The 25,169-nt window shown below is 37.0% G+C and overlaps 2 protein-coding genes across 4 annotated transcripts; one reads left to right on the top strand and one right to left on the bottom strand.

The window, feature by feature from the left end:
- Nucleotides 1–355: 355 nt before the first annotated feature.
- LOC137942434 (putative DUF21 domain-containing protein At3g13070, chloroplastic) lies at nucleotides 356–14,680 on the bottom strand. The gene is made up of 12 exons (XM_068788072.1): nucleotides 14,147–14,680; nucleotides 11,578–11,678; nucleotides 11,350–11,443; nucleotides 10,801–10,878; nucleotides 10,473–10,576; nucleotides 10,144–10,228; nucleotides 9,589–9,728; nucleotides 9,420–9,498; nucleotides 9,225–9,288; nucleotides 8,108–8,196; nucleotides 4,622–4,687; nucleotides 356–1,219 (listed from the first exon to the last, which is right to left on the bottom strand). The coding sequence occupies exons 1-12, from the start codon at nucleotides 14,642–14,644 to the stop codon at nucleotides 1,166–1,168; spliced, it is 1,452 nt and encodes a 483-aa protein (XP_068644173.1). The 5' UTR covers nucleotides 14,645–14,680; the 3' UTR covers nucleotides 356–1,165.
- A 996-nt stretch (nucleotides 14,681–15,676) lies between these two features.
- On the top strand, nucleotides 15,677–23,799 carry LOC137966878 (NAC domain-containing protein 78-like). 3 transcript variants are annotated; one of them, XM_068813462.1, is made up of 7 exons: nucleotides 15,677–15,921; nucleotides 16,037–16,314; nucleotides 16,462–16,755; nucleotides 20,366–20,926; nucleotides 21,009–21,102; nucleotides 21,923–22,369; nucleotides 22,512–23,799. In XM_068813462.1, the coding sequence occupies exons 1-6, from the start codon at nucleotides 15,723–15,725 to the stop codon at nucleotides 22,339–22,341; spliced, it is 1,845 nt and encodes a 614-aa protein (XP_068669563.1). In that variant the 5' UTR covers nucleotides 15,677–15,722; the 3' UTR covers nucleotides 22,342–22,369; nucleotides 22,512–23,799. The 3 variants fall into 3 exon arrangements, with proteins under 3 accessions (XP_068669563.1, XP_068669562.1, XP_068669564.1); XM_068813461.1 differs by having other exon boundaries at nucleotides 21,923–23,799; XM_068813463.1 differs by having other exon boundaries at nucleotides 21,009–21,096; nucleotides 21,923–23,799.
- Nucleotides 23,800–25,169: the final 1,370 nt, after the last annotated feature.

Consider the following 25,169-nt stretch of genomic DNA (forward strand, 5'->3'; position numbering starts at 1 on the left):
GCTGCTCCAACATAGCATGTACAAGAGGATCTATCAGATCAATTAGTAAATAAGCTTTCACAAGAAAGGAACACTGTTGTTGTTCTTGTTGACTGTGGTTTCCTACTGTAAACAAACTTCTGATGTTTTTCTGCCATCTTGCAAGTATCACTAACATTAAGGTTCTTATTGAAGGTCGTAACAAGAACAACTGAGTAAAACCTACACTTGGTGTTCTCATTTCTTAATCATCAAAGAAGGTGCCCTCAGTTGAGTCCTAGGTTAGGACTCCAATGGTACCTGCAACCAGAACTAAGAAGAAAAGAGAAGCTTCATTGCTAACAGATACAAAATCGTATCCTGTAAAAAAGATTCATTGAACAAAGACAATTCATTACATTCAGCACAAAATAGAACTTGCTTGTAATGATTAGAAGCTAAATTTTCATTCAGGTTTCGCAACAAATACCAATAAAAATGGCATTTTCCCCTTAGATTCTATAGTACAGTTTACAAATGCTCAACCACTGAGATTCAGCGGGACCTAGCACTCAGCTCCTGACCATCAAAATACCCAAGTAGATTGTATATTTCACCTGAGTAGTTAGGCGGCGCCAGCGTGATCTGCTTCCCCAGCTGGCTCTGTCACCATTCCTTTTAACTATCTACAAGACGCTGATTCATTCCATCAGCATGTATTACCTCAGCATGGTTCCACTCAAACTAGAACTGCATTATTCTCAATAGGGAAAAAACTTTGGTGATCCATAGATGACATTGATTTGCTGAAAAGATGCTGTGCTTCATGGGATGACCCATGGAAGAGGGAATGCAAGCACTGAAAAAATTCTGCAAATACGTGTTGACGTTTGCAGTAAAATCTCTTGGTGACAGCACATTTGCCATAGACAAGCTGGAAAAAATTCTGCAAATACATCTTGGCTGGATTCTTCACATTCTGCCATAGACAAGCTGTTTCCAGCCAATGTGATGTCCAATTCACCCGTCACATTTGCTAAACAGGAGTTATTTCATGGCATTTGTGACAGCACCAACAAGGAACAAGATGCCCCTCTGGATACTCACTTCTAAATTATGGAAGAGATTACTTTATTTAGACCTTTGCTCCTCAGAGGCTGATGTGTACCCTCTCAACGAAGAAGAAATATCGGCAGTTCCCAGAATATCAATGATTCAGATGGTCCAGCTCAGTAGGTCGCAGTGTCTTGTTTATATAATCCTAAATAAGAACATGAACACAAATTAGTTGCTACAACATAACCTTTATAACTCAGGGTTGTATCTTACTTCTACTATCCTACCTTTTTATTCTTTCTAGGTTTTGTAACAATCGAGGGAAAAAAAGGAGTTGTTGTAATAACAGAAATTGCAGAAATATAGAGAAATGAAATTTTAAATTAACAACATTGTACAGAAAAAAGAACTGGCAGTTTCCTATATGATCTGCTGACCAGATTCTCAATTTTATCAAGATAAACTGGTTAAAATTTAAGGATAGAAATGCCCCTTACATTATATAATAAAAAATAAAAAAAACTTACATATTATTTAGAGTTAGGTCCTTATTACATGTAATATACTGATATATCAATGCTATAAGTTAACTTTCCTCAAGCAGGAGGAGCACGAAATGTTAACTATTCCCAACTTGACACAAATTTCCTAAATGAGACTACTACCAAGATGCTTTGAAAATATATCTGCTACCTTGCTGATGGATGAGGCATAAACAGTAGTAATTTCCTCCAGTAAACCATTTTGTACAAAATAATTACCAAATACCGTGTATTTACTTCTCTCATGATAATTCATATTATTAGCATTGCAATACTGCTAGATTATCACAATAAAAAGGTATTGAATGGGGAAAAAGTCCCACATTGAAAAATGTTACAGAAAGTTAATGGGTTATAAGATTGAGCAATAAGTGTCTAAGTGGCTAATTATTTTGGGATGGAGCAGGACCCAATCCAAAAGTGGTATCAAAGCAGGACATGAGTGTAAACCGAGGCCCAATTTGTGCTCCCTAGGTTATTTATATGTTATGGACTTTATGAAGTAAGAGTTAGGTTATTTCTGTGTTATGGACTCCATAAGGTAAGAGTCAGTCTGGTGTATGCTCTATTGGGAATTCGTGTCCATGTTTCAAACCCCTTATATGTAAGTCTGAACGTGAAAGAGAGTGTTGAGTGGGAAAAAAGTCCCACACTCAAAAAATATTAAGGAAAGTTATGGGTTATAAGATTGAGTAATTGGCCTCTTAAGTAACAGGTCATTTTTGGGATTAAACCAAGCTTAATCCATCAAAAGGCATAGGTTTACATCTTGATTCCAAAGACAGTTGCTAGACCTTTCATCCATATTAGTTCAAGTAGATTCCAATTTCTTAAAGTTGAAGGGTTGATGAGGACCAAGAGATTGCTGGATTGTCATTAAACTGAAGCAAAAGAAGGAAAAGGACTACCGAGATAACATTTCAGAGTTCCAGAATCAAATTAGAAAAAAAAAAGGTGTTATTTTTCCCACATGGCATTCCAGAAAATGAAGAAGTGGATTCAATGATAAATAGGATGCAAAGTGTTTCATGAAAAGTGATGATTCCTGGCGTTATCAAAACTAATCGCATTGTAAGTAAAAATGCTCTTTAAAAAAGAATAGAATAACAAAAGAAAATACCATGCATACATATTTTCACTTACATGCCTATTTGCACTAAAATTTAGAGAAAATTCTCTTCTTAACTTTGCCATTGTTGTTTGTCACTTCTTAATGCTCTGGAAAAGCCAGAAAACTCTGGAGCGGTTATTCAGTCTCATCAATCTTATTATTTTAATTTTTAGAACATTCTTACTAGAAAAACTCCAAACACCCACCACCAGCATTAAATGCTTCCCTTCCACACAACTACATTTTTTTTGTGAACTGTTGATCTTTTTTTAATTGAAACAACGAAAAGGAGGAATTTATTAAAAGGGTCAAAAAGGACAAGAGATACAAGAGGAACCTGAAACAAAACCATCAGTACAAAAACCAAGGATAGCTGATACAAGCAGTACAAAAAGCTGACAGCATTTCTCGACCTGTTGAAATTGTCTCCCATATATAAAAGAATTCAAAATTTTACACAGGTTATAAAGCTTAAAATGTGAAACTCTTTTTATAAAGATGGTGAGATAAAGGATTATACTAAAAGAAGAAGAATACAAGGGTACAAAGCTGTGATGCATAGGCCATTTGGAAGATGATGAAGCAATGCATATTACAAATTTTCCTTCAATAGATTGCCCCCTTGGCTAATTTGGTTGATTTTGAGAGTTAAATTTAGTTGCATGCTGCATAAAGTGCATAACTTTTTTTAGATTTTCAATGTTACCTTGGGAGACAACATGGCCTGTTTACTGGTTTATCTTTAGACCTTATGCTCATCTCAAACTTTGTCAAGAGGACAGAGCACATGACTAACATTCAACTATTTGTTTTAGTTCTCTCCAAACATGCCTTTCTGTTTCTTGAATTTAGTTTTTCTTCATACCTTATTCTTCACTATGAAAAGGAAGTTTTACAATTAGAACTTGCGTTCAGTTTCCTTGAGAAACCAAGCACACACAGAAAGGAAAACAACAGAAAGAAAGGGCCTCGCAAAGCAATTTTTTTCTTTTTTTTGAATGATGATCACACACATAAACTATACCCCTTGGCCAGAGTGACACTTGAACCCAAGACTTCACACCTCACTATGAAAAGGAAGTTTTACAATTAGAACTTGCGTTCAGTTTCCTTGAGAAACCAAACACACACAGAAAGGAAAACAACAGAAAGAAAGGGCCTCACAAAGCAATTTTTTTTTTTTTTTTTTTGAATGATGATCACTTACATAAACTATACCCCTTGGCCAGAGTGACACTTGAACCCAAGACTTCACACCAGAACACCCCCCACCCCCACCCAAAAAAAAAAGAAGAAGAAGAAGAAGAAAACACCCCCTTCCCATGTAAACAAATTCTATTTGAATAGTCAGCATGCAAGTAGGTATGAGTAAAATTTGGAAATAGCAGACATGGATGTGAGAGACAGTTCAGCTTCTACCCTCTATTCAAGCCTTCAACTGTCCTGACAGCCCAGTTCAAGTGCAACTATTCTTAGCTTTTTAGGTCAAATCTTCATAGTTGTGATTAGAAAAGGAGATTCTATTTTTGTCAACATTAATTTGCCCCAAGTTTCTTGAAGAAAACAGAGCAGAAGATTCACAGAATCATACACACCAGACTTCCAAAAGAGATAATAACACTAAGTAGCGTCCATCAGATTTGTTCTTCACTCCACTTGTCTTAATCTAGTAACTTCTATACCATAATTATGGATATGAATAAAGTGAATGGGTTTGAAAATCCAAAAAAGTAGATTTCTTGAGCAGTGAGTACATTAATTACTCCTTTCTGTTGGTGTTTAATTGGGTTTAGATTTCACTGCAAATAGCAAATGAATTGGATCATGAGCAAGTTGAGAACTTTTTTCTGTTTTTTGAATAGCAAGTGTTGAGAAATATTATTAGAGCAATACCCAAATTTCTTTAAAAAAAAAGGGTAGATTATGAAACAAAGGTACTAAATAAAACTTTTACCTCTGGATGTCTTTCATCTGATAATTTACCAAAAATTTGCTTGAGGCAATCATCCAAAGTGACAACCTGTTATATAAAAACAAGAAAAAGCTCAGCATCTAAGATTCTTAGAAAGGAATATGAAAACACTACAAACAGCAGAGATATCTACAAACATGCACTAAATTACTACGATCAAAGTTTATGTTAAAGCATTGAATGATACTGTAGTCTAGTGGCAAGAAGTTGACATGGCACGAAAGGATGGAAGCTTGGGGATTAGAAGAACTAAATGAAAATCTTTAACAAAATGGTTGTGGTGCTTTTGGAATAAAAGTATAGAAATTGGGAAGAATTGTTTGTGTACCATTACTCCCAAGACTTACGGCTGCTTCCAACAGTAGTCTCATCAAGTTTTTCTCCAATTTGAGTTCTATATGTAAAGGCAAAGAATTTTTGAAGCACGTCTTATTTGAGGTGAGGTCAGGTTGTAAAATAGTTTTTGGGAGGAAATTGGCTGAAAATCAGGCCCCTTTCAAAAGAATTCACCTCCATCTCTTGTGCAGCAAGACATCCCCCCATCTCAGTGGATGACTCTCAAATGATTTTTAATATTGCTGTTGGAAGCGGCAACCTAATGACCCAATCAAAATGCTTCTATTATAATGTTCATCATACATGTAAAAAATAATGGTCATCATGATAGGATAACCAGGGCCAAGAAAGCTTCTAGAGACTTTCCTATTAGCTGTTACAAACCCACTGGGTTTATGTTCATATGGTGTCTCGAAGGGATATTTCTCTTTTGGTTTCACACTCCTTCAGAGATCAGGCCTCAAATTTCAGCATGCTACTTCACTGACTAATTTCATTGTTGAGAGCATCTCTTTGCCTATCCCTAAATTAAAGTGGCTGCTATGGAGAATCACAGTATAACCAATAGCTTGATGCATATGGCTAACACAAATGAAAGAAATTTTGCTTGTAAGCATTGTTCTCGTGAGATTCATTAAGGAGATTTTTCATCATATTTGCTCTGAATAGACATTACAAAAGAAGAATAACAAGAGTGCTGTCATCCAAGAGAAAGGGTCTTTGATGGTCTTCAATTGTTAACAGCTATGTTCATAGTATTAAGCATTCCTTTCCTTGGGGTTCCTCCTCAGATTGGCCACCTTAATGTCAATTTTGGTGGGAGCTCAATAAGCATCTGAGGCCCTATGGCAGTGGGTCAGGGTTGCATATTTGACCTTGTCCTCCAGTGCTACGGTTATTATAGATTCCCAAAAATCTAAAAAATTTCAACCCTCCGTCAAGGTTTTTTGTTTGTTAAAGATCCTTCTCTAGTTCCCTTATCGTGGAACGAGATACTGTGGTCATGATTTCTTGGGCTAAAGGAGTCACTTCAGTTGGAAATTCAAGACATTGTTTTTTAAAAAAAAAGAAAATGAAATTCAAGACATTGTAGGAAATTCAGGGCACAAATCTCACTCAGTAAAGTATGTGCAGCCAAGGGGGACAACTCCCCTAAAGTTTCTCATGAACCTCTCTATCCCCTGCTCCCCTCTCAAACTCCCCCACCCATTAGGACCAGGTTCACCACAAAAGCTACCATCAAAGTTTAACTTTAAGAAACCCACTAGAGAGGACACCAAGTAACAAGGTCTAGAATGGAGGGGAAAAATAGCTCTCCATTCCATAACTAAAACCCTGCGTAGGCACTTAATTCATCAGTAAGGTTAGTCCGGTAAAGGATGGAGTGAATGACACTTCAGTCACTACCCAATCAAGAGAAATTTATTGGAGAAAGTCCTCTTGTTCTACCAGTCAAATGTGCCAGGTGTACAAGAATAGAGGTACACCACAGAACCTTCCCCAACAAAGAAAGCTTAAGGGCAAGGCATAGCACAGTGAAAGTCAATAATTGTCAGAACACAAAAAATGTTGGACCATCTCCCAGTGAATCCAAAATCTCATAGGTAAAATTACAAGGACAAATATGTACTTTACCAATTCTTATGACAACCCACCTAACTTACAACAAACGCTTGTTGAATAGAAGCCTCACCTAAATAGTTGGTCAAAGGACAAGATCCCTCCTTGGATGGCACATGAAATGAAGAAGAGAATTTTTACTGAGACAATGAGTTTCCAAGCCAGGGAGGAGGGTTTGGAGTTGATCACAATACATAGAAGGGGCTGGGTAAACTAAGAAATAGCAATTCCCAAAAGGAATCCATTTCCATGATAACTTATCTTCCCCATGATCCTGATATACATCTTAAGTAGAGACGAATTGACTGGCTAGGAAATCAGCATTATCATTAAGATTCCTGATTAAAATTCCAGCCCCTGGTAGACCCATGAACAGATGATAAGAGTAGAATTGAGATACAGGGGTTCTCACCTCTCCAAAGATCAAAGAATGTAACTCATCAAAAGGGCTTGAGCAAAAACAAGTGTTCATCCAGAAATTAATATTGGTATCTCTATTTGGAGCCACAATACCAGAAACTTTGAAACTTTTAGTTTTTTAAAACATGAGAAACAATGCATTAATATACAGCGAAGGTAAAATGATCCAGCCTCCATGCATATTGAGTGGTCGCATGTCCCCAAGGAGACCAACTCTGCTGCTGATGACTTTGTCAGATTGGGCAGGCTCAAAATGAGCTCTGTCTCACTCTCTGTCTCTCAATTATTTTGATTTTTTTTCTCTTTTTCTATCTTTATCTTTGTCTCTTTCTTTGCAAGGGCTAGTCCCTTTTTTTCTGCTTTAATAAAATTCTCACAAGACAAGCAGCTCTACTTCCAACTTCCAAACCTCCACCTGCTTCTCACATCCAACTTTGGAAGAACTTTAACAAGAAAGGTCCTAATTGACATGGTCACTGGCCTTCTCCATATCCAATTTAAGGATCTCATCAGAGTGGTAGCTCCTATAAAAGGAGTAGGGTAACTCGTTGGCTATAAAAGTAGGGCCACAGATCTCTCTCCCCTTAATGAAAGCACTTTGGTATTCTATCTATAATTCAAAAGGAACAACTTTCTTAATTCATTGGGTAGCACATTAGTAATTATTCTAGCAGCTTGAAAGAAGACAAATCACAATTATAAAGAAAGTTATTTAGAATAAAACTTCAACTAAGACATGCCTAGAACTCCTAAATATGTATCAACTTTTAGTTCAACTTACTAACTTCAGCAAACATTAGCCTGATGCTACCACCAAACTCCACAATAACCCCTAGAGCTTATATCTACCCCCTCTCTCTTAAGTTCAAAAATAGGAAATAAACAAAATTATGCATATCCAACACCAATATGGAATATGTAATTCAAAAGGAAAAAGATATTTAATTGTTAAATGAAAATTTAGCTAAAATTTCATGTCAAAATTATATTTACAAAATATTGTCAAAAGAAATAAATTATAACTATAAAGGTAAATTCATTAAATGAAGTATGGGAGCATAAATGGAAGAGAATCTTAAGGGGGAAACATACTCCAACAACTTCACCATGTCCATCAACAACCATAGCCATATGTTTCCCAAGGCGGAACTCATTCAGCAGATTCTGGACTGGCATACTGTCTGTAATATAAGATAAGATATTGTTATAACAAAGACAAAGGAAAAGTCCCAAGGAACAAAAAATCACAACATCCAAAACACATTATTTTGATAATTATGCAATACAATGAAAAGTATATAAAGCCATCAATGCCAACAGGAAGTGGCGGTGTCATAAAGAGATAGTGAGGGTAGAATCTGTTTGCATACCCTAGCCTTTGACACTTTGTGATATTGTCAAAGCAAACCACGAGCCCTCTTACAGAAAGTCAGCATATGATATAATCACCTCAGTCCCTTTTCTTGTAGAGTGATTTAATTGTCATCATCAGCTAGGTTTTCAGACAAAAAATTCCACTGTTAAGCTTCTTGAGTTTTCTTATGAGCTAGAGAATTTTAGATAAATATTTCAGGGTCAAACACTCATGTGTTAATCACGTAGCTGGAACCTGTTATGATCCTGGGGTTAAGTACTTAGCTTTCCGCTACCTATCAAGCCGGTCTTTTGGGTAATATTGGCTAGGTGCTTAATATTTGGTATCAGAGTAAGCACCACGTTGCGGGTTCGAATCCCGGAGGGAGCGACCTAGAAAGTGCGACCTAGAGGCCGGATTAAAATTATTGGTAGACCTAAAAAGTGGGTCCGGCCAGTGTCGCTAGAGTGGGCTGTCGAGGACGTCTAACGGGGGGAGTATTGTTATGATCCTGGGTTTAAGTACTTGGCTTTCCGCTACCTATCAGGCCAGTCTTTTGAGTAGTATTGGCTAGGTGTTTAACAGTAGCTCAGCTAGAAACAAGTTTCTCAACAAAATGTTGGTTTGAGAAACTTCATCCAATTGAGTATTTAATTCATATATGTTGCATTGTATTCTCCTTTCCTTTCTTTCTTTTGAATTTTCATCCTTTCAGATCACTTATATTTTCTATTTCCTCATTGAATATATAAATATAGATAGATAGCTATACTAATTTAAAAGAAAAGCAACAATCACTCACTCCTGGCTTTAATAATGCTAAAAATGAGAAACTTGAGCACAAAATTACTATACCCGGCACAGAATACTCAGTTACATGCATAATATCCCGAACAGGTCCATCCATGTCTTGCTTATCCTTCAAAAGCAAGGAGACAAGATTTATTGAGAAAAGTGGGAGAACAAAGGATGTTTGTTGACTTAAAAATCAAGGTGAAGACCTTGGTATGAACAAATAAAAAACAAATACTAACAGTCAACAAAACTGACCTCCGATAAAAGTTCCAATACATGAGTTGGAAATGCGACACCCACAATATTTTTTTTGTTCCCTTCAAAAACAGGAATTCTGGAAGGATGTTGACGCACAATTAGAAAATGGTTCCAAAACAATTAATATTAAATAAAAATGATCCAGCTAGATGCAGTTCTAGCATACCTGGACCATTGATACTTCTCTGTCAAGTCAAGTAATTCATGTACTGCAGCATTAGCATCAATGGCAATCACATCTCTTAGATGAGTCATGACCTCCCGCACATGTTTTTCTCGCAAACAAGACATATTTTGTATGATATCCTGCAAGGTTACTCTAGGCTCATGACACAAGAAACTCAACCTTATCCTTTATGACAACCAGCACATAACAAAACTTAAGCAAGAGTACAGTTTTCTCCAAAATTGTCTAATGATACGATAAGCAAGAGTACAGTTTTCTCCAAAATTGTCTAATGATACGATCGTAAGTTTATTCTAAAACAAAGAAGTGATACTTTTGTGCTGAACCTAAGAAACTTACTTCAACTTGGTAAAAAGAAGAAGAAGAAGCAGAAAACTAAAAAGAAGTTAGCATTCTAAAATAGTAACATAAGTGCGAAGCATTCATAATCAAGGACCAGAAAGGGAATTTCATTAGAACAAATAAAAAATTAGCTCATTTCAAAATTTTATATTGCTCAAATCTCGAAAATATGCACCTCCAACAACTTACAACCTGCCAAAATACTGCTTCTGAACCATGTAATTCAGTTCCACGTCGCAACAGTCCTAAGATCTCATCTCGGGTCACAGTTGGTTCACTACATATCAACAATTAGTCACTGTCAGACAAATCATGAAATCTGATTTAAAATGGTCCACTTTTTTTCTTTTTTTAATTTCATTTATTAAGAAAAAACTGCAGTTTGTATCTTATTATATCTAAGAAAAAAATCAACCGCTACTCGGTTTCAGCCAACCTACACAAAATAAGGAAATGTAAAAAGTTAAATAAAAGATGATACAAATGGCAATCAACAGAATCAGCAGCTAAACTGAACGTACCTGACTACTTCCACACCCATTAATTTCATTATCCCAGCTGACAGAAAGTTGAACATCCTAGCTGCTGGACGTAGTGGTTTGGCAATAAAAGCAAGTGGTCCCACCTACCACCAATAACAAGAAAAATTTAGTGACAGATTTGAATTTAAGTCCCACATGCACAGATGGTACACCAATCTACCCCAAAAGAAGAACAAGAAAAAGAACAAGGCTCAAGCACTTTTGGACAACCAAAAATGGACCAAGTAAGAGACAACTTTAGACAGTTTAATCATAAAATAGATGACACATTATCATCTATAAAGGATGTCAATGGCAATTGCCTTACCACAACCCTTGCTGACTCCACAGGAGAATCAATAGCTAAAATCTTTGGAGTAATCTCTGTCAAAAGGAGCATCACAATCTGAAAGCATTAAGAAAGGAATTAGGTTTAGACTACTCAGCAAACATCTCTTGATAGAACGAGCCTGCTAAAGGACATTAGTCAAGCATATTATGAAGCCATAGTTGCAGCTTAATGACATCTTATATATAAGATCATATTCCAACAACATCCTTTTGTAGAATCATATTACAACATACATTACTCACAAAGTAAAGAGTTGCCTACAGATTTAAGTTTAACACTCGTGATATCTATCATAATTTCACATACTACATTGTCATAGCAGGCAAAAGCCATAAAGAAATATTTGTCAGCTGATTACAGCTATAAAAAGACCAACATGCAGCAATTCAATTCATTTAAAAAACATAACAATAAACTGAAAAATTAAAAGTGGTCACAGGTATAAAGAGACTGACCTGCAGCAACACAATTTTCTAAAAATATATATAATAATAATGAACTGAAGAATTAAATGTCAGCACCTACAATCAAAACTATGGTGGATGGCAATTGAGTAGCTTCCCCAAAGATTGTTCTCGCCATTGTCAAAAAAGTTCTGTTGGCAACCTCATTAACAACTCTGTGGAATAACAAAAGGACACCAATAAAAAGAACCATTAGAAAAAGAAGCACAATTTCACGTTCTTTTTTAAATGCAATGGTGATTTTATTGTCAACACAAAATTGCAGCAGAGAATGGAAGCAAATTCATACACATTACAGAGTAAAATAGTCGTTAAGAAACGCTTAAAGTTCTTTCTGAGCTGATGAAAAACACCCTTTCTGTCTCTTTCCATTTGTGCTAACTCACTGACCTGACAAAAGAACATTAGGTTGTTTCAGTCACCACTTCCACCGTCATCAAATATATGTCACGGATTAAAAAAAACAGATAATACTCTGGAAGTATGAGACCCATACAAAGTCTATCACCAACATGCGAAATTCTTTCAGCACAACACTCCAAGCATACTTGTGCAATACCTTTAATTTACTTCATTCAAAAATCCCAGTCCAAACAACTAATGACTGGCTGAGTATCAAAAATTGTTTGAATAATGAAGCACATACATAACTCAAGGAAATTCTTTATAAACAAATCCATTCATATTTAACAGCAACAATGTTAGCACAGAGCAATTTAGATTGATAAAAAACTTGTTATTCATTTCCATTTTTTTTAAAAGATTTCATTATCAAAAGAAGAAACAAATATTTCAGAGCATTTCAAGTCCCCCTAATCTGTCCTTTAACTAAAGTTTTTTTTTTCGAAATGATGAAAATTTTATTAGAGGAAGAAGCTGGGAAAAAAGAGAACAAAATAAAGACAGCAGAAACAAGCTGCTCAAATACACAAAACAAACTAGTAAATAAAACAGAGAAACTATGGGGACAAGCAACAAGGAGTTGCTCCCCCGCAACCTCTTCAGTGAAGACACTCTTCCTTTGGAGATAAGGGAAACTGAATCCACGTGATATTAAGAGTTCTAGCAATATTTTAACTCTCAGCAAATATGGACCAGAAATGCCATGGAGAATCCAAATCTTTCTTGCACCAACTAATAACCATTTTGCAGTCTCCTTCATTCACCAAAGAACCCAAGAATCTCTCTTGAACTATTCTCAGCCCACAAAGTAGCAATCTCACCTCTGCATCATTTCAGATTGTAATGCCCAAAGGGCCCAAGTGAGGACTCTACTACAACCCAAGGAACTTGTATTACCCAGCAAACTGTCATTAAAGTTTAGCTTGATACAACCCATCATAGGAAGACCCCACTGAAAAATAAGAAGAGCATAAATACGGTAAAGGTTGCCATCCGAATCCAATTCCTCCGGATTGCACAAGGGTAATTGCCAAGTTCTTTCAGAAAGCTAATCCGAGAGCAAATCTGGTGTAAAGAAAGCCCGGCATAGCTGCCACGGGAGGTGAAAATATTCTACTACTTTCCATTTAAATAGATATAGTCAAACAAAGCAGCAAACAGGTAGCTGCCATGGGAGGTGAAAATATTCTACTACTCTCCATTTAATTAAATATAGTCAAACAAAGCAGCAAACAGGATCTAACCATTTCAATTGCTCAGGATCTAACCATTTCAATTGCTCTAACAAGACCCAAGTATACAAACCTAATCACAGCAAAAAAGTGTCCATCATGACTGCAAGTTACTCCCTAAATTATTATTCCCTAATTACATGATCCAATGGCTGAAACTTGAGAACATCTACCAAAAGCAGCTTAACTATGTTCATGAACTCCTCATAACAAATAGGAACCAGAATTTTTCGGTACCAAATCAAAAAATTTCATTGATCAAGTACACCAAGATCTCACTTACTCACCAAGCTACTACAGGTTATACTTTCTAGCAATACCTAGATTAAACTCACATTGAGCAAAAATGGCATTGTCAAACAATTATAACATAATCAAAACAAGCGATTGCTTTTCTATAAAAATGTCAAATTTTGGCATAATAACTGAAACTGGTTCTAGTGCTAGGGCAAATTGATAGGACATTAATCACCTAAGCAAAAAGAAAATAACAGGAAATTGCATGATCGAATAGACTTAGTTTTGCTTATCAATAAACAATGGTAAATGTATGGTCAGTTAACCTTATATATAAGAGCTAAGGTTGTCATTTATAATGAAATCATAATACCTCACCTAAATTTCTTTAGGAAAAGTGAAATTGCATCCTCTTATATGGTAATTCATTTTCTCTTATTTTAGGCTTCAAATGGATGAGGAAAAACTCTAATAGTCTATCTCCACTACCCACTGAGACAAGAAGTCCATAACCAATTCCCTAGTTATCAACTCTTTAGTACCTTTTCTTGGCACACAAAAGGACCGATAATAACCATGACTTGTTTGAATAACAATTACTGCAAAACAAAGTCGTTTCATTTCACTTAAAACATCCCAAAATACAGTTACTCCGCTTGTGAATGGATTTAACTTGCTCTTCAGGAAAGCGTAAAGGGAGAACCTCACAGAAAAAATGGCTTCATGAAAAGAAAGCCAATTCATCAATACTTCCCTAGAGCAATAAGGAGGCTAAAATGTCCCAAAAAGAGCATTTGATGAGAGATCAAACATAACCTAGAGGAATAGAATTCGGAACCAGCGGTGGTGGAGCATCGACACACAGTAGTATCAAAGTGAATTAACAACTGCTAGTCCATCAAAAGGGACAAAAAAAAATCCATCCAAAGACCACCTAAACCTCTCTCACGTCTAAAAAAAAAAAAAGTCAAGTAGCGAAAACCATACCTTCCACGGCCCAAGTTTGTTAATCGATGTCTCCGCCACAGAAAAAAACGCGGAGAAACTAAACATAGCAATTAAAAGCAGACCCTGGTTCCTCATCGCCCACAATTTCTGAAAAATCCTTGGCAATTCCGTTCTAAGAAACACAAGACCTCGCCTAAAAACCATATAACCGGCATCGGGAAAAGAAGCGCTCGCACGAGCTAATATCACACAAGCCGAGGAAAATATCACCATAAATATAACAAGACGACTTCTGTGATTCCGGTAAAAGTTGATTTCCGATCTCGATGAGAACTTCGCGCCAGTGGTCCACCTAACCCTTTCCGGGGAACGGAAAACAACCCTCGTGACGGGTAAATGCTGAGTTTTGGAGGGTAGGAAGAAAATTCTTGAGGTGGATCTCAAACATGAAGTTCGAATTCCACGATTATGAGGCAATGGATGTCCGACGAAGATCCTCGAACGGCTGAAATTAGCAGCCTCGATGGGCAACGCCATCGCCGAGGCGGGAGAACACGGAAGTGCCGACTATTGACTGGCTTGGCTTTCGTAAGGGTCCAGACTCACATGGTTCACCGGCCTACGGGGCCCGGTCGGATCTTATAATTAAATATTTTTATTAATAACATAATAATTTATTAAAATCTTATAATTAAATATTTTTATAAATAAATAATTTATTATTAGTTACACTTACTAAAAGGGTGATTTATATCTAATTTGGCCATTTATATAATATTATTTATTTGACAACTTGTTTAGAAGTAAAATAAAAATATAATTGTTGCTTTTTATTAGATAAATATATCAATCAAATTATCTCTATCTTTTTAAATTATAATTAAGTTATAATTATTCAAATTTATTAAATTTTATATTGGTACCTAAATAAATTGAGAAAAATAATAAATTGGTGTTAAATAAAATTAATAATATATTAACTAAATAATTATGTTAATTTAAATATAAATAATTGTTATATTTTATATTAAATTATTATTATATAAGTGAACACCTCTCCTCCTTCCTACTCATTCCATTACATGAGGGTACATGTCACCTTCCTATAGACAAGAAAAGAGGGTCTAGTAAATTAGTTGATCGATCATTACCAATTGAAATTAATATAGGATTAGTAAATCAGTCGATCGATTGCTCTAATGATTTCTAATGATTGCTCTAATCGATTTTGAGCACGATCGATCCATAATATTTTTATAAGATTAAATTACAAAAAATGAACTAAAAAAATTTAATATGGTTAAAAGTATGATAAATATGGTAAAGATAAACTAATAAGATTATACCATGATGGGAAGTTAATGGTTTTGGATCTAAGCCAACATTTCTACCTGCCCAAGTTAAAACTTCAACCGGACCAGCCCAACATCTGACCCCGTTGGACCGGAACGAATCCCACTATTTAAAATTGATTTTTAAGAAAATATCAGGAGAAGATTTACTTCTCCCTCCCTACTATAAATCCACCCGCCATATCGATTCGAGAGCTGAATAGCGATCAATCTTTCTTCTTTGCTTCGCGTTCTTCCCGTTCTTAACAGTTCCCTTGACTAAAATGAGTAAGACGGAGCCGCCTGTGAGTCGTATAATCTTGGATTTCAGGAACACGATGAGATGTCCTGGTTTCCGCTTTCATCCTACAGATGAGGAGTTGATCGGATTCCATTTAAAGAGGAAGGTCATTGGCAGGTCTCCCTGGCGTCAAATCATAGCCGAAATCGATCTTTACAGATTAGAACCTTGGGATGTTTCAAGTGGGTACTCTATGCTTGCTTTTTCGTCTCTCTCATTTCTTTCATTTTTATTATTTATTTTTTCAGGGGGGTTATTTCTTCTCTCTTGTTGTGCTTTATCTTTTCTGTTGGTCAGATCTCTCGATTCTGCAGGGTGGGGATAAGGAATACTATTTCTTCACTGCGTTGGATAAGAAGTACGGGCATGGCTCGAGGACCAACCGAACCACGCCGGACGGTTATTGGAAGATCACCGGAAAAGATCACCTTATCTATATTGGTTCCCGACTTGCCGGAGCGAGGAAGGCCCTTGTCTACCATTTTGGAAGGGCTCCGCATGGCGATCGCACCAACTGGGTCATGCATGAGTTTCGGCTTGAAGGGGAGGAGGTAGATAGAGCTGCTGCATCTGAGGTAACAAATTTAGTTCCGAAGCCCTAGATGATTATAGTAACAAAATTCGCTTTCCCCGTCCAATCTCTGTCATAGTGTGAATTTGGTTATCGAGTGTGTGGTTTGTTTTTGTGCTTATTTTATTTCTCTCTTTTTCTGCATGGGAAGGAGGTTTTTGTGTTGTGCAGAATTTTTGAAAAAAGCGGTGCGGGGCCTAAGAATGGAGAGCAGTATGGTGCCCCATTTGTTGAGGAGGAATGGGAGGATGATCGTTTTCTGTTATCACTTCCGATGATAGAAAACACCAATGGCGCCAGTGGAAGTGGCGACCATGATTACTCTAATCTTCAGTCCGATGACGATCGGTTTCTATTACCGGTTTCGATGAGAGAAAACAATAATGGTGATAGTGGAAGTGGCGACCATGATAACTCTAATCTTCAGCCCGATCATCATGTGCAGGTACTTTGTTTTCTGGAAATTGCCTGTTTCTTTGCAATTGATGGTTCTGATGCGTCAGTAGTCGTGCTTTCTGAAATCAGTTGGTTGAGTTCTAGTGTCGATGATCAAGCATATTTACAGGGATGGTGGTACTGTCTGTGATTGCAGTTCCTCTAGTTTTGCTTCTTTGTTCCGGAGGTTGCATTTTATTGTTCAAACTACTTGCTTTAATCATGTAAACTTATCTTTAGCTGAGTTATTATAATCCTTATGATTAAAATTGGTCAAAATGCTTGTCTTTTTAATACGTAAACATTAATAATCTTATTTCATATTTTTTAATAGAAGTAACTTACTGTGGATATCTTAAAGGAGAAGCAAACTACTGAAAATACTCTTTTACCTTTTACTTGCATAGCATTTCAATTTTTGATTGTTTATTTTATTCTCTCCTCTGCCTTTTTTTTTACTATTCTATCTCTTCTCTACTACCATTCCTCTGTTGAGACATCCAGCGAATGGTTCATTATGTAAGTGAAATACTTTATCCACGGGTACTAGTGTAGCAGCAACTCTCTATCTTAAATAAACAATAATCCTATGCTCGTTTTCATATGGTTTGTCTTTGGAATTTGGACTTAACTATTTTTTTGGGCAGTAATCTTTTTAAAGGAGTAGTCTGGAAATTCATTTAAGTGGTTCAAGTGTTGAGCAGGATAGTAACAAATCCTTGGTTACGAAGTGACATAACTAGGTTCAGGTCCTCCTTCCAAATCCTTTTAATGAGCAGATTGAAGCTGAGTCCAGCTTGACCGACAGGCTTAGGCCCCATTTTTATTGTTAGTTATCTACCTGCAATTATGATAGTCACTTCTCAGGTTACCCATGTATTGACTAGGCAGTATTTTGCCTAGGAAATCATTTTAACTACTGTCCACTGTCCACCAAGAGTTTGGTTTACTGTCTAATCCATAAAATGGAACTGCCAGAACTGTTAAGTTCAGTTAATTGTCAGCTATTATGAAAACAATGACGCTGTGGCAACTTTTCCTGTAAGGTATGCTCTGCTACCTGCTACCCTGCTTTCACCACCCTTCGAGTTTTTCTTTTTCTTTAAAAACTTGCCTTCTAGATATGTTTATCATGTAAACAAATTATCCACTAATGAACTTGAATATTTGGTTGGAATTGTGTTGATTAATTGGAAGCTCCTTATTAATATCATGAGCATCATGTTGGTCTAAATACTAATCAGCCAATAAAGTCAAACTTCAACATTGAATCAAGATTCAAGATGCTACTAACTGAGTAAAACTTATCAACACAACTGGTTTGGGAGGTGAGGAAATCATTGATGAACAATCTAAAGGCTTCTTAATGATAATTTATGCTTCAATTCCAACTTCATGTTATAAATGGAACTCTCTCCTTTTCTTTTCCCACTTCTGTAAACAACTTTTTCTTTTTCTTTCAGTACAAAAAGGTATTATTGCGTGTTTTTTTTAATATGTTTTCTTTTTGTGTGATATTTAATTAGTCTTAAGATCCTCATGTACCTTGGTGATGTTCTTGTTTCTAGTTGCATGTTTTAAAGTAAATCTTTGATTAAGTCTTTCTTTGAATCCTGTAAGATCTAGGTGCAGATCAGGATCAACTGCATTATTCCTTTCCACGGTTAAGGACATAATTTAGATGCATGACGCATTCTATCTTCATTTATGTCCATAATCTTCTTGTTATTGTGCAATTTGAGTTTGTTCTCTGCATGCGAGTTTGTGTATCTCGTAGCTTGTTAGAGAATATATAGTTGTAAAAAAGGCTATACTTTGATGGCTCATTAAATGCCATATCTTTGTTCCTGTGTGCTGAGGCAAAATCTTAAAGATAGCTTACATATTAACGCTATGTATTTATTAAAGATAATAGCCTTGAATGAAGTATGATTATAGTGCAACTTTTGAAGGCTATTGACCTTAAACTGATTTTTGTAAGAATGTTGAATGTGTATCAAGGTCTGTTGTGATGTTGTATGAGTTAAAAGTTAGAAGTCTAGTCATTGGTGGTTTAACTGCAAGATAAATAACAGCTAGACTTTATATATTTTCCTTAGTTTGTTTTACTTTCCATAATGTACCCTATTTTCTTGGTTACCTTTTTTCTTTTTGTTCGGCAGTTGAAAATTGCCAAGACTGCAAAGGTGATTAATCTGCATTGTTTTGTAGGTGAACTCCTTGCCAATGGGGTTACTTGTGGTAACATTGGAAATATTATTCTTTTTTTTAATATGAAAATTCGCATTTATTTTCACATCTGTTTCTTTTCATCATGCTTTGAAGGGTCTATTCCTGCAGTTTCATTGGACTATAATTTCAGTACCAATTTATGCAGCCTTATATTAGGGTGTTGGGGCATTGTAGTATGCTTCCATATTTTCTCTTTTTAAATGTGCGTTTCTTCATTAACACTTGTTATGGAGAAGTTTTCGCTTCTTGTGTATGTTTTTGGGTGAAAAAGTCCACTAGTCTATAATTGAACATGTGCTTCACATTTTGGGCTAATTGTTTGGGAGTGAACATTGTTATTTCTGGGAGATTAATCCTGCATTTGTTTGAGCTTGAAAAGATCAAGTACTTGCTAGTTTGGAAGAAACCTCGTAACTTAGGCTCACTTTAGAAAGAATAATTAATTTTTTTATTTTTTTTGGGAGGAGTAGGCCCAACTTTAACATTCTTTTCCTTTTTCTTTTTAAGGACCCCAGCTTTAAAATGTTATCAGACACAATCAAAGCATGTGCTTGTATTCTGTATGGCCTTTTCATTTATCCTTTATGGCCCATGTCTGTGTTTCTCTAGGTCTTAAGCAAAGTTGTCGATTTAGGCCTAGATGTGAGAGGGAGTGTTGGTAGGTAAAGAAGTCGACTAATCTATGGTTGTATATGTGCTACACATCTCAGGTTAGTTTTTAGAGGGAGAGTTCTTGTGTGAGTGAGTTGTCAAATATTGGTTTTGGTTGAAAGAATCATATATATGTTAGTTGGGAAGAGGTTTCTTAACTTGGGATAGTCAGGTGGAAACAGCCTAATTTTAATGTTATTTTTATGTGTTGAGTGACTTCTTGTTACATCTCTCATGGAATAGCTTGCTGATATAATGATTGTAGACTGATTGAGGTGATGGATTAGGGTCCTTTTGGTTTTATGTTTGGCACAAAGGAATGATGAATTAATGGTTTATATTATTTTTCCAATTCTTAAGATGTTATTACTTTGAAGTTTTGGCTGAAAATATTGATATTTTAAAGTGGATGACTAAGATTTGGGCGATACTTGTTCTCATCTCAATTATTAACAACAAAAAGAGAGAAAATTATTGGTCTTCAACAAATGAATTTCAGCATCCTGGCATAAGAACAAGTGATGCTTACATCTAGTCTTTCAGAATGTTACTATTTCGTCCCTCCTTCAAACAAGAAAAATGGATATTATCAAATCAATCTTTTATGGGACATTCCTAGAATAACTTCTTATTGTTGTGACTATTGCTTTTGTGCTATTTATTTTAATCTCAGGATTTGCATTTTATGTTCAGATTATATTGTCAGTATTGTGTTAAATATTTGACATACTGTGCAGATTCAAGCCACTCTACCTGTGGAACAAATGGACCAACCTGATACTGGCAACTCTTCAGACTTGGACCATGTTGAATTGGCTGATACCTTTCAGGAGCAACAGAACGTGGCTCATGTGCCACAGCCTTGCTTTGATGGACCACAGTTCCCTGCTGGGCAGAATTTTGAGGATATATATGGAAATGCCAATTGTTTATCTCAGGAGATAGCCCTGTCAAATGGAAATTATGTGGAACTGAATGATTTTGGTGCTATTGCAGAACAAGTTAGTTTTGATTACTACCCTATAGAAAGGGTGGATGCTGATCCAATATACTATGATGCTCGTTCTAGTTATAATGATTTGCCTATGGATCATTCAACATTTGTTGAGCTGAACGACCTGGATGATGATCCTACTGAGACCTACTCCCCAGGGCTGGATTTGGTTGATGAGTACCTTAACAATTTTGATGCAGCTGACAATAACTTGGAGCAGTACTTGGCTTCCTTGGATTCGGTTTCCTCTTCAACTCCGAGACAAGAGCCAGATGTAGTGGATCCTTCTATTCAGACGCCACATGTAAGAACTATACTTCACCTGGGTGACAATTTTTTGTTGGTTTACTGTTTATGTCACATCTCCGTCTGCGTCTTTCGTGCAGGCTCCAAAAGAAAGTGCCATTGAAGGTGCATCTTCCTCAAAGAGAAAGGCTACTTCATTCTATGATGCTGTAGAAGACAAACTTGCAGGTCATGGTAGAGTTTCTTCTTTCTGTTCTCTCTCTTCTTCTGGAAGCTCAAGTGTTACTAATACTGGACTTGCATTCGTGGAGCAACTTTAGGCATTTGACTGTTGTGACAATCTGAGCTGTCCAATATATTTATGTGATAACTTTAATTTTTAGGGGCATGATGCCTATTAGTTTGCAGCATGTAAGTGTGTGTAGCATGGTGAAAGCGTGGAGCTTCTATATTTAAGGCATTCTAATGCTATTTCTCTTTTGGTTGGACAGTCAATAGTTCGTCTGATGTAGCAATTTCTGAGTGGTTGTTGTTGGCAGGTGGGCCCCATAAAAATATTTATGGGAGTGATCTAATACAAAACATGTTTATTGCACTGGAGATGCCAAATTTTATGTCAGTCCCATGTTTCACATGTTCTGTTCATCGAGGTGTTTGTGTTGGACATATCTAATACACTTCTGTAACATGGTGACTTTTCATGCACATATAAAGAACCACTTTTATGCTGGCAACTATAAATGAAGAAAATAACATCTATAGTTTTCTGAAGATGTGTGGGTATTCTTCACGTAAAAGTAGCTTGTTTTCACTTACATGGCAAAGGAGTTGTGTAGAGAATCTGTTTTCACTCTGAATTTGTTTAATTGGTTAAATCTAGATGTAAGAAATCATGGTTGATATTAGTTCAATTGTCAAATAGGTCCAGAATCAGGATCGAGCTATGGTCTGATCATAAATAAGAGGCCTAGACTATTGGGCACACTTGGACCAGAGTATTCTTTCAACCCAGAAGTCCACCTTATGTTTGACTGTGTACATTTTTCTCATGCAGATTTGGGAGACAAGGAAGACTTTGATGTAAGTTGGGGTAAGTTGGCAAAACATCTTCGTGGCATGTTGGGTTCTATACCCTCGCCCCCTGCATTTGCTGCTGAAGATCCTTTCAAAAGGAATGTCAAATTTGTTGGACAGAGCTCTGGGACCCCCTTACCTGGTTCTGTCCATGTTGAAACCAGAATGTTCTATATGAGTGGTTTCACTCTCGCTTCTGACAGCACAAAGCTGTGCCCTTTGCAGAAGGCTGATGGATATTTGCTTGGGTATTCTACTGAGCATCTGGTCAGCAATTCAGTGACTATGCCAGAGAAGGCAAGATTGGGAATGTTTGGAAGTGAGTTCTTTCTTGGCTTCCTCTGGGTCCTGCTCCTTGCGGTGAGCTACAAGGTTGGATTGTTTGTTTGTGCCAGGTGAAGCATTTACAGCACAGACTCGTTAGAAGGTGGGGGATCCCTACAAGAGCAGTTGCATATTTTTTATTATACTGACCTATTTACTGATTTCGCTTACATAAAACCTAATTAATGGTGTCACGAAAGGCTTGATTTGAATCGTTACTGTTTGCTTCAATTTGTGTCAATTAGTGGTGGCAATAACTGCACTTCAGATGGCGAAACCAGTAGGAAGCCGACGGTCTCTACCAGTCACTGGACCCTTATGATTGGTAGAGAGCAGCCAGTTACTTCTCTGTTCCAACTCTACTCATCATAAATTGGATTCGTCTACTTCTGCTTCTTCCATTGCATCCATGGCTGCCAGTCTCTGTTTCTTCTGCACAATCCCATGTCTCCATTTCTTCTTCAAACCCATTTCCAGAACTCGACCATCCTCCCATGCAGGCGTCGCAGCTTGCAAGCTGGACAAGGAACCTTACTGGGACTCCATTAACGCAGACATCGCAGCCCATCTCCAGCTTCGCCTCCCAACAGGTTCACCCCTCATAGTCCATCACTCCATTAGCCATTTGGTCAGATCTGTTTCACCAACAGTGGCACCCGCACTCTCCATCGCCACTTGCGAGCTAGTCGGCGGTCTCCGAAGCAGCTCCCTTGCCGTTACAACCTGCAGAAGCCCAACGGGTTGACGATACCCTCTCTCCCAACAAACATCGGGCTCCACTCCGGCGACGCCATTCTCCCTCTTGGGTACGAGTTGGCGGTCGGATCGATTGAAGAAACGTGTACTCAAGAGTAATCGCTGAGATTGCACGCGCCATGGGTGCAGAAGGGGGCAGCAGACGGCCGCCAGCTCCTGCACGCAAGATGGAACTCCGGTCGGTTAGCAGCTCCGGCGGTACTAGACGTCTGCAAGAAGAAAGAAGGGAGGTTTTTTGCCTGTGGGGTCGCCTGCGGTGATATTCTCGGTTGAGCCAGTGAAGAGCAGATTGAGAAGCTGAGGAGGTTCGGGGTTTTCTTGGGATCTCTTCATGCAGTGTTATTGTCAACAGAGAGATCAGAAAGAAGAAACCATGAACATGGGGTGCATCTGGATGAACTGCTGGAAACTGCACAAGGGTTCAGGTCCCTTGCATTGATGGGATTGAAGGGGTTGGATGCTGCAGCTGATGTTGTTTCTGCACTGGTTGAGATGTGTTGCAGTCTCTGATAAGAGACTCCATTAATCTATAGTGCAGAGACTAAAACAGTCCAACTTTAATTGTATCTGAGGTGGAGGATGAGGTGAAATGAAACTAATTTTGGAAGTTGGGGAGCAGAAATGGGTTTCTCTTGGATTAAGGACAAGGCTTGGCTCCAGTATATATTGATTTGTAACTCCTGCTTCCATTACTCTAATTTTCACTTGACTTTATAGACTGATCCAATACGAAAGCCATGAGAAATGATCATGATCAAACAAAACAGTTGAGATAGTTATTTTATACCAAATTATTTTTTGTATTTGATCAGTTCTCACTTGACCTAAACCCAAACCATTTATATATTTGACCCCAACCTTCCTTGAGTTATAAATGGAATAGGTTTGAGTTTATCTACTGGCCTAGATTTGATTCATCTGGGGTCATTAAAAATTTATCTTGACCAGACCTAGTAATGGGGTTTGACCAAATTTGATCTGATTATAGGCCTAAAACAGATGTCAAGTCTTTTATATGAAAATTGTAAGGATTATGGACACCACCTATCTCTATATTGGTATGATATTGTTCACTTTGGGCCTAAGCCCTTATGTATTTGTTCTTGGACTTTTACCCCAAAAAGTCTCATACCAATAGAGACAGTATCTACACTTATATATCCATGATTCTTCCCACTTCTAACCAATGTGAGACTTTGGTCGTATATCTAACAAAGATTTCATTACAAACATTTTATTTTTATCTTTTCTAAATTAAACTTGTAAACTTTTTCATTTATACTAAGCATATGTTTAAATGATTTAACATACTTTGTATTAATATTAGAATAAATGTAAAGTTATTTTTATCTTTACCAAGGCTGCAAATCATGTAAGTAAGATTGGTTTTGAATCAAAGCAATTAAGTAACGAGATAGGTCCAAAGAAAAATAAAAAAAATGCATCTTTTCTGAAATGGGAGTGAAAACAAAGAGCCGATTGTAGATTTCAGGATTAGAGACTTCCCCTCGCAGGCCATTTATGTTTTAAATTTTAGATAGAACAGAGATGGAAAATTGTACAGTGGGAGAGCGGACAGCATGGAAACAGGAAACCTCTCCTTAAAAGCTTCCATGACAATGGCTGCTTTACACGGTGGAAAGAGAAGTGCTGACCTAAAAACAGAAAAAAAAGGGCCTAATCACATGGGACAACAATCAGATCAAGCTGGAAACATTTCATTGCTATGTATCCTTTCCTTAAAGTAACAGTTTGAATGTGATTAATTATTCCTCGGCTCAAAATATAATACAGCGATGAAGCTTCATTACCAGATATCTTCCAGCACCTTCAAGCGTTTTCTTGCTCTCAGGTTCCAGGTACTACTGCTTCTCCCTTCTGTTTTTCTGCATATTTGGAGACTTTTTTGGGTATCTGAGTTTTCCTTCTTCGGTCTTTTGATTCCTTTCACCCCTGAATCCGCTTTTCGGCTTCTGGGTTTCTTCTCTAAATCCATTAAAGAGAACTTATTGTGGTTCCGATGGCGAGTGTCTCGTTTCTTGTAATAAAACCCAGTGACGGCGTTGCATTTTATAAAGGGTTGCAACAGTGTTCGACGAAATGTCCAAATGAAATTTTCTACGAATGACTACGAATATTGCTCGAGT

This window comes from Aristolochia californica, unplaced genomic scaffold (assembly GCF_029961685.1).
Source record: "Aristolochia californica isolate CCGP_79_NKW_82.1479 unplaced genomic scaffold, dmAriCali1.0.hap1 SCAF_10, whole genome shotgun sequence".
Classification (NCBI taxonomy): Eukaryota; Viridiplantae; Streptophyta; class Magnoliopsida; order Piperales; family Aristolochiaceae; genus Aristolochia; species Aristolochia californica.